The 9,271-nt window shown below is 38.9% G+C and overlaps 1 protein-coding gene across 1 annotated transcript in view; it reads right to left on the bottom strand.

Annotated features, from left to right (window-relative positions):
* Positions 1–2,400: 2,400 nt before the first annotated feature.
* LOC107095886 overlaps positions 2,401–9,271 on the bottom strand; it is a 12,423-nt gene continuing 5,552 nt past the window's right edge. Inside the window, exons 5-11 of the mRNA XM_015392252.1 lie at positions 8,665–8,946; positions 8,563–8,586; positions 8,372–8,464; positions 8,255–8,285; positions 7,040–7,089; positions 6,851–6,885; positions 2,401–2,536 (exon numbers count right to left, since the gene is read on the bottom strand). Coding sequence (XP_015247738.1) covers positions 2,453–2,536; positions 6,851–6,885; positions 7,040–7,089; positions 8,255–8,285; positions 8,372–8,464; positions 8,563–8,586; positions 8,665–8,946 — 599 coding nt within the window. The 3' untranslated portion in view covers positions 2,401–2,452. The remainder of the gene's footprint in view (positions 2,537–6,850; positions 6,886–7,039; positions 7,090–8,254; positions 8,286–8,371; positions 8,465–8,562; positions 8,587–8,664; positions 8,947–9,271) is intronic.

Raw genomic sequence — 9,271 nt, 5'->3', positions numbered from 1 at the left:
AGTCCATGGTGGGGGGTGAGGAGTAACTGATTATGTTACAGGCTTGGGACACTCAGCGCTGGGATGAAATGTCTTAAATGGATGGAAGAGGTGCCCCGATGATCTTCTCTGCTGGTCTCACATTCTTCTCACCTTCTTCCAATCTGAGACGCTACAGCCTCCACACCACACAGTGAGACAGCTGGGCAGAATGATCTCTATGGTGCTTCTGTAGGACGTGAAGATGGGTGCAGGCGGTTGGGCTCTCCTCATCTTCTGCAGGAAGTACAAGTGCTTCTGTGCCCTTTTGACCAGTGAGGTGGTGTTTACAGTCCAGGAGAGGAATTTGGTGCTGCTGACCATCTCTACAAATGAGCTGTTGATGACCAGTGGAGCGTGGTTAGGTCGGTTCTTCCTGATGTCGACGGTGATCTCCTTCATTTTCTCAACATTCAGGATCAGGCTGCTCCACCTCCTCTCTGCAGTCCTGGTCGTTGTCGTCTCTGATGAGGCCCACCACTGTGGTGTTGTCTGCAAAATTGATTGTTGGTGAACCAGGGGGCGCAGTCATGTGTCATCAGGGTGAGCAGCAGGGGGCTCAGGATGCAACCATGAGGGGAGCTTGATGTCAGAGGTGTTCTGTCCGACCCGGACTGACTGTGGTCTGTTTTTAAGGAAGTCTAGCAGCCAATTGCAGAGGGATGTATTGAAGCCCAGCAGATTACGATTATACTAGAATCATCCAAGGTTCACATTTAAAACATAACCAACTTCTGAAGGGTCTCTGACTCAATAATGCCTACTGATGTTTTCTGAAGGGATTGTTTTATAATACCTCTGCTTTAGAATAACAGCAGACTAGTTGTAAATCAAACAGAGGGACAAAGTCATTAACATATGACACCGTCTAACCCAGGTGACTATCCTTCTACTACTATTACTTGTTAATTACACTGTCAGGCAGACAGGGGACCAAGTCATTGTTATACAAGTCTCAAGTGAGTTTCAAGTCTTTATCGTCAAGCTTAAGTAAAGACAAGTCAAAGTCAAGACAGGTAACAAAAAGTCAAGTCCCAAGTCTGAAAGTTCCAATTTCAAGTCCTTTCGAGTCTTTTTGCCTTTTTTTTATTAAGTTTTATTATGCGTTGTTTGTAAATGATTGAACATATGTAGTGAAACCAGCACAAATAATATTTGATAATTAGCTAAAGTCAGTTAACGTTGGATACCTTATCGTAGCGAAACAAGTTACCTGCTGTTGCAAGTCCCCATCTGTGAATTGCATATTCCTTTGTGCAAATTGTGTAATTAGGTTTATGTAGCTGTGAAGACATTACACTTAGGAGCCTTTGATTGGCTGTGCTGCAACTCACATAGGGGGAGAGTGATTAGTGACGGAGAGAACGTCTGCTTTTAAAAAAATAAGTACAATTAATTAATTATACCCACTTTTTAAATGATAGATGTAAAATAAAGTATTTTAGACTAAATACAGGTACAAGTCCTGAGTCACTGATGTAAAAGTTCAAGTTAAGTCACAAGGCTCACAGCATTTTTCCAAGTCAAGTCTTAAGTCATTCTTATGTCAAGTGCAAGTATAAAAAAAAACACGTTTCTGATAAACTTATTTTGAGAGTTAAAATATGAGAAACGATGGAAAAGAAAAATGAAACTGTAACTGTCCCCGTTTCTTTATTTAGTTGTGATATCATTTAATTATTTATCTCTTGGTTGGAAAAGTTAGATTAAAAAGTAAAATCGTCACATCTTTTGACTAATTTTTTTTTATAGTGATGAACACTGTTACCGTGGAAACAAAAATCTTTTTAAATCAATGACTTGATGTAAAGTGTTTAGTCTTCTTACATAGAAAAGTTTTAAACTAATCTGCCTGGAGTTTTTTATCCAGTTGACTCTTGAGATGACACTCTATTAATTGGCACCATATAAATAAACAGCTCAAATAAACTGCTGGCTCTCGCACTCACACTAGATGTTTCTCCCATAATATATGCAATTAAATTTGACTGATGGTTTTAAGACCAGGAAGATTGTTGAAAGAGAAATCAGTCAAAGCTTTAAAAGAATATGGAGATTGGTCAAAAACAGATCCGTCCATGTATAAACTTCCTGTTACTATTAAATAAAACATATGAACTGTTGCCTTTTTTTAATTAATGGATCTCCAGATAAGGCACAAAAATACACATTTCAAAGTCAAGTAAAAAAGATAAAAAGAAATCCATATTTATTTTAAAAGATCAAAGTACAATATCTTCAAATAATCGCTACACATTAATGAAAAAAGGAAGAATAGGAAATAGACTTTTCCTGTCCTGCTGTGCAACTCCAGCTGTTGCTACATTGATAAACCCTGATGAAGTTCTCTCACACACACACACATTAACACACATACACACACACACACACATTCACACACATACAGACACAGGTAGAGATGAAACAAACATCTCTAATGGTTAGGGGTCGTGAAAGTCGTGAGGGGGTTCCAGAGAGAAGATCTGGAAGGTGTTTCCGTGTCCCCGCAGGCCCATTCCTGTAAAGAAACAAACACTTAGAGGCAGCCTATTAAGGGATGTGCAATGTCATTTCCTGGGGCAGGGTTCATATCCTACCACTGCTTTCATTGCTAAATATATTCTCCTGTTTTTGAGACAGAGCTTGTGATGTTTCAGAGTAACACGAAACAACAAATGTGAAGCTTTTGGCTCAGTCTTCACATCAAATGTAGTTCTAAACTTAAGAAAATAACCAGGATTTGTTGAAATTTTGAAAAGTAAAAGTAAAGAAGGCAAAGCAGCCTTTTTTAATCCTCTACACTTATGCAAGTGTTAAAACAAAATGAGAACATCTCATGGAGAACTTTCATTAATCATGCAAAAATTAAACAATTAAGACACAACTGTTCTCCTAAGACATAGTCTGCTATCTTAAGTGGCTTTCTAATGGTAACGGTGAAAGAGCTGCAGAAATCCACCCCAGAGCGAGTGTGTAAACGACACACTAGCCTCCATGGAAGGCTGACTTTTGCCACAATCCATATAGAGAACAACGTACACATGATAAAAATGCTATAGTTATACAAGACTAACATTGACACTTTAAACCTACATGTAAACAGGCTATTTGCTCTAACCCTAGCCTGTACAACCTGACTGAATAACGCAGGGCGTAATTCAGTTTGGTAAGCCGCCGTTGTCTCAGACCAGATCTGGCCGAGCCAATCAAAGCGCGGAAGGCTGGATTTTATGATGCGTGACTCTCAGTTCCAGAATTACCCATAATGCAGCAATGCTTTTCTGCTAATTTAACAGAAAGCTCGCAACCACTATGGAGCAATCTTGCAGTGTCAATTAGGAAATCCAACAAAGTTAAAAAAAAAAAAAGAAACCACTGGACTTTGCTTTCCAAGTTTGAAGATGTTTGATTCCCATCCTGGAAGCTTTCTCAATGTAAAATATCTGGAGTAATGTTGAGTTCTAGGCTTACAGAGTGGCATAAACATAAGCCTTGTTATGGCTTAGAAAACATGCAAAATGAACCAAAAAACAGGTCCACCCCTTAGTAATAGGGAGTAGCTGAAGTTGCTGTTGGCCTGCAAAACCTGAAGCTCTCCCATGCCTCTGAAAAGGAAATTGTTAGGGTCTTGGTCGGCCTGGCGACATGTTTTTTTCACTTGCATGGCGATGAGGTTGGAAATGATAGCAGGAATGGATTCAACTCCATTGCTGCCTTGTAGATTTTTGAGAGCTGGAACCTAAGTTGTTTTTTCTCTCTTAACATAAATGGCTTCGTTCACACACCTTTTAAACCACATGTCTTCTTTGTCCAAACTGTGAACATTCTGGTCCTCAAACTAATATCTTTTGTCCTTAAGGTGTAGGTGGACAGCAGAGTCTTGTCTGGCGGAAGTTGCTCTTCTGTGTTGGGTCATGCGCCTGTGGAGAGGTTGTTTGGTTTCTCCAATATCAGGATCCGAGCATTCCTCACTACATTGAAAAACATACACCACTCTGCTCATCTTAGGTCTGCGAGTTTTGTCCTTAGGATGCACTTGCCTCTGTCTAAGTGTCTTGTTTGGTTTGAAATGTACTGGGATTTTGTGTTTAGGGAAAATACTCTTGAGTTTTTCAGAGACTCCAGCAACATATCGAATGGCGATGTTGTTGCATTTAATCTTCTCACCGTTATGTTCTCCTGTGTGTCTATTGGATTTCCTTGCTGATTTGACAAATGCCCTGTTAGGGCATCCACAGGTTTGGATGGGAAGCGAAACGTCTTCAGACTTGGAAAACAAAGTCTGGTTTGTTTTTTAGCTTTTTTAACTTTGTTGGAATGACTATGACCTGGATAACTGAAAACCACCATAAATCAGGATTGTAATAGAAATCAAACTTTATATACTCAGACTTTTTAGGAAAAACCAGCAGAAATCTTTTACTGTAGAGTTTCTACGATGGTTTGACATGTTTCAGGAACTACAAAATAAAAAAAAAACAGAACCCCCAACCTGTAGTTTTGTGTCTCAGTAGTTATCAGATTGGTTCTAACCTGATGAGGCGTACCCTGCTGGTCCCACCTTTGAAATCAAACTTGACCAGCTCTTTACCAGACTGATACTCCTTGTTTTTGGCATATCAGTCTAGCTACTCTAACCCTGCACTGTAGAAACATCCTCGACACAGTGACACACGATAGTGACAGTATCATGCTTTTGATTTGTTTGAGGTTGGTCTTCCAGCAAGGGCCTGCACGTGCAATTCTTTTTAGAATGTGCAATAAATGGGCTTGTTGTGGTTGATTTACAAAGATTGCTGCACAAATGTTAAGATAAGCAAAGCGGCCACAATAAATTGAGCAGGCTGCATGTTCTGAAGGCAGTTCAGAGTGGTCCTAAAAGAAAGATGAGGTTCTAAGCCATGTGGTAGGAGGCAAAAATGATAAACATAATTTCAATTATAATAATTATAGAACTGGATGTAATTTATAGAGAATGTTACATTGGTAAAGAACAAAAGCAAAAAAAATAATAAAATGGTGAAAATAAAAGTTTAATATAGAAAATGGAAGCTTTATCTGGAGTCTTGAAAGCCAACACATCTCATCAAACTGTTTTCAACTCACTTTATGATCTTCGTTGTAGTAAAAAGAGTCTGTGTCAATGTTTAATTCACATCTAATTATCTTCCACGGCATCGCAAATCAAAAATAATTGCCATCAGCCTTTTTTCAGGGAGATCTGCATGAGATTTAAATGTTTGTTTTTCCTTTATAGGAAATAAAAACTTATTTGTCATTCAGCAGCCCAGAGAAATTCTATTTTTAATTAGGCTAATTAGCATCATAGAAAGCCATACACACTTTGATTTATTCATGTGCAACAAAAGCACATATTAATGCAAGATGTAAAACATAAACCTTAAATTATTTTTTGTTCTGCTCTCCAGAACTAGGAGAAACCAGCTGGTGGCGACTGCATTCTGTTGTTTATGATGGCTGCCGAGGAGCGGTGCACAAGGAGACAGCCTGGAGAGAGCCTTTAGTCTGTTGAGAGCCTTTCATCAAGCTAATTAATGAAAATAATTACACCTAATGAGAAGCATGTGCTAACAGTGCACAACAACACTAATGAAAAGCAGTGTGTGTGCAGATTTGAGTAGAAATATGTTTTAGAGAGGCGATGGGCTGATTTGTAGTGATGAATGAGTCTGTTTACAGCAGAGCGAGCAGGAAAGTTTATTCCTGTTTGTAAGAGGAATCTACAAACTGAGGACACGAAAATCCCTTTCATTCCAGCAAAAGAAATGCAAAATCTTCCTTCCCCTGTCACTGTGAATGTTCACACAAACCTGCAATTCCAGAGACAATACTAACAAGGTGATCTTTTACATTTCTGTTTATAAATCGTACTAAAACTTAAAGAAAAAACTGACACAGGGATCCTACTTGTTTCCTTTCCTCAGTTCTTTTCAAAGTTATTCACACATTTGCTTCTTTTCACCTGTTTGCAGATTGTAGCATAAAATATCAATGTTGGAGCAAGGCTGTACATGGTTATTACACAAAATGCAATTTAATGGAAAAGGTTTGTGGGTGTATTTACATTTATGCCTCTGAGTCCATTCTTTGAAGGATCCCTTTTTGCATTAAATAAAGGTTGAACTTTATGAAACTACATCTCTACCCTATCAGACTGTATGAAAACATCTGGGAGAATTTTTTTTTTTTTTTACTCACCTCAGATTTAGCTTTTCACTCGGACTGCACCGTTCTGATGCATTAATATTCATCTATTGTTTGCTTCCTGTTGTTGTCCTCCTAATAAACTAATCTACTACAGAATCTGAGCCACCATAGAATCTAACAGTTTTTCATCTATCATTGCCTTTATATTCAGCCCATCACATTTGGGCAGTTGACATTTGTTCTGATAAATACACATCTGCACAGCTTGATACTACCACCGCCATGTTTCTCTGCTGTGTGTTTTGGCTATATCTCTATCATGTCGGACGTAAAGTTCAGCTTTTTGCTAATGGGACCAAAGCAGGTGCTTCCACATGGTTGCTGTATTCCCTATGGTGTTTGGCATAATTTAGATTTTTTTATTTTTTCCACTTTTCTTTGATTCTTGTTTTTCGTTATTCATCAAAATTCTCTGTTAATCTTAAAAGCTTTCTATTCATACTGACAGAAAAGAAATAACACATACATAGGCTATTTTAACTGACTAGCTAATGCCTGAAAGGAAATAACTGCACTAGATTCCATCAAAGGTTATTAAACTTAAGAGAGTTGAATAAAAACCCACAGTTTAATTTATCTATAAGTACAAAATAGAAAGATGTACCTGAGAAGTGAAACTGGTTCGTCTGAGAGTAAGATCTGAAAAAAAAAAAAATGTATACACTTTAAAGACATCCCCTCTGCATCGGTGATTCCCATGCAGTTTGGAGGGGATGTTTTAGTCTTATAAAAGCAGAATCGACAGAAAAGGAGGTCTTAAAGAGGAAATTAGATTCTGTGGAAGAGAACTTACCAACAATGTGATCTCGAGCGTGCACTTTTGTCCAGAACTGTGCTTGTTTCCTGGAACAGAGCAACAAGAGCACCTCTTAATGTAAAAAAAGTCTACAAGCATTTAGGAAATTAATTTCTTAGAATATGCATACATCTAAATATTTACTACTCTATAAAAAATATTTATTCATTGTATGTGGGGAAAAACACTTTCTTTGTGCTCTGCAGGATCCATTATTGATTGATTGATTGATTGATTGATTGATTGATTGATTGATTGATTGATTGATTGATTGATTGATTGATTGATTGATTGATTGATCTCACAATGGAAAAATGTACTCATTACATCGGCTCAATAGTCAAAAAGAAGAAGAAGGTGCATGGAGGTATATACAGTATATATAGTGTGTCCACATATATATTTATATGACAGCTGAAGTCTCTTATATAGCAGGATTATTATACAGGGTTATTGCACAGGGTATTAAAGGGATAGTTCGGGATTTTTGACATGAATCTGTATGGCATCCCCATCACCAGTGTCATGCAATCACACTGACTTACCCCTGGCAGCGTCCTGTGAGCAGAGTTCTCGTCCAGCTTTGGTCAAGCCGAAAGTAGTCCGGCAGGTTTGCTAGACCCAGCGAAATAAAACGTTTCTCTTCCCAAAACATTATGTGTTCAAAAGAGTGATATTTTTGCATCCCAATAACATTGTAGTGGAAAAAGTCACACGTCGTTATCACTTGGTCCTATTTTCTCTCTGTTCGTATCAGTGCGCGCCGTCATTCTGACAGCGAGCTCAACAACAGCCAGATGCATGTCTCGCTCCGCCTAGCTAGGAGCTAGGCGGAGCGAGACATGCATCTGGCTGTTGTCAGGTTAGTAGGCCCTAGCTGTCAGAATGACGGCGCGCACTGATACGAACAGAGAGAAAATAGGACCAAGTGATAACGACGTGTGACTTTTTCCACTACAATGTTTTTGGGATGCAAAAATATCGCTCTTTTGAACACATAATGTTTTGAGAAGAGAAACGTTTTATTTCGCTGGGTCTAGCAAACCTGCCGGACTACTTTCGGCTTGACCAAAGCTGGACGAGAACTCTGCTCACAGGATGCTGCCAGGGGTAAGTCAGTGTGATTGCATGACACTGGTGATGGGGATGCCATACAGATTCATGTCAAAAATCCCGAGCTATCCCTTTAAATTAGGGCTATAAATCTATTACCTTCTCTTTTTTTCCTCGGCGGCTGCTTTTACTTTAAGAAAGTGAAAATGAGAGAGATCATGATTTTTATAGAGGAAATATAGAAAGGTAAAATTAGACATTTTATACGGGATATACCTTTCCTCTTCGCAAACATTACCGCAAAAACCAGCGAGCATAGAAATAATACAGCTGCAGAGAAGGAGCCCAGTAAAAGAGGCCAGTCCACGTCTGCTAAAGGAAAACAAAAATGTTTTAAAGGCATTGTTATCTTTCATTCATCTTTTCCCATTTAATGAATTAACAAAACAGAAATCACTGTGGCCCACCTTTCGATGGTGGAGACGAACCTCCTGAAAGATGGAGGGAAAGAAGCCGTCAAAACTCTATTCACTGAAAATATTGCTGATGGTGGATGTGTAGGTCCGTACCTGTGCTTATAGCCAGAGGGATACTTCGCTCAGAGGGGCTCCACGAGCTCCCTAACAGCGCACTGTACTGACACTGATAAAAGGTCACTGGTGAGTCCTGGACTGGCACTGGGAATGTGGCTTGATGGTGCAATGCATTTGCATGGTAAGTTGCCACAGGATGTTCGTTACCAACTACATAGAGTGAAAACAAGGAACCGGGGTATGCAGGGGATCCTCTGCAGAGCATATGCCACACATCCGTCTGCTGCTGGAGGATGAGGGAGGGAACAGGGAGCACACCTGGGAGCAGAGAAGTCAACATCAAGCCTGAGAATATTATCCCTTTAACCTTTAAATCACAATAACCTCAACCAGCAGTTTTTAACTTTTTAAACATACGGTCAGTTAGTCTAATAGAAAACATTGCATCACAACTAAAACTATGATCATGCAAAGTGGTAGAGCATTTCCGTCATTCAAGCTCTTGGTCTTTTCTCTTGAGATGCTCCACTTCAACTTCTTGACTTATAATATTATTCTGATAAAAACATTTGTTTGCCATGAAAGAAAAGTGCATCAATTTAATTGAATTGAAAAATCAGCAAATGAGATACAGGAAAGCAAC

This window comes from Cyprinodon variegatus, unplaced genomic scaffold (genome assembly GCF_000732505.1).
Source record: "Cyprinodon variegatus isolate N-32 unplaced genomic scaffold, C_variegatus-1.0 Scaffold582, whole genome shotgun sequence".
NCBI classification, from domain to species: Eukaryota; Metazoa; Chordata; class Actinopteri; order Cyprinodontiformes; family Cyprinodontidae; genus Cyprinodon; species Cyprinodon variegatus.
Note: the sequence above shows the minus strand (reverse complement) of the source record. Positions and strands in the feature narration are given on the sequence as shown.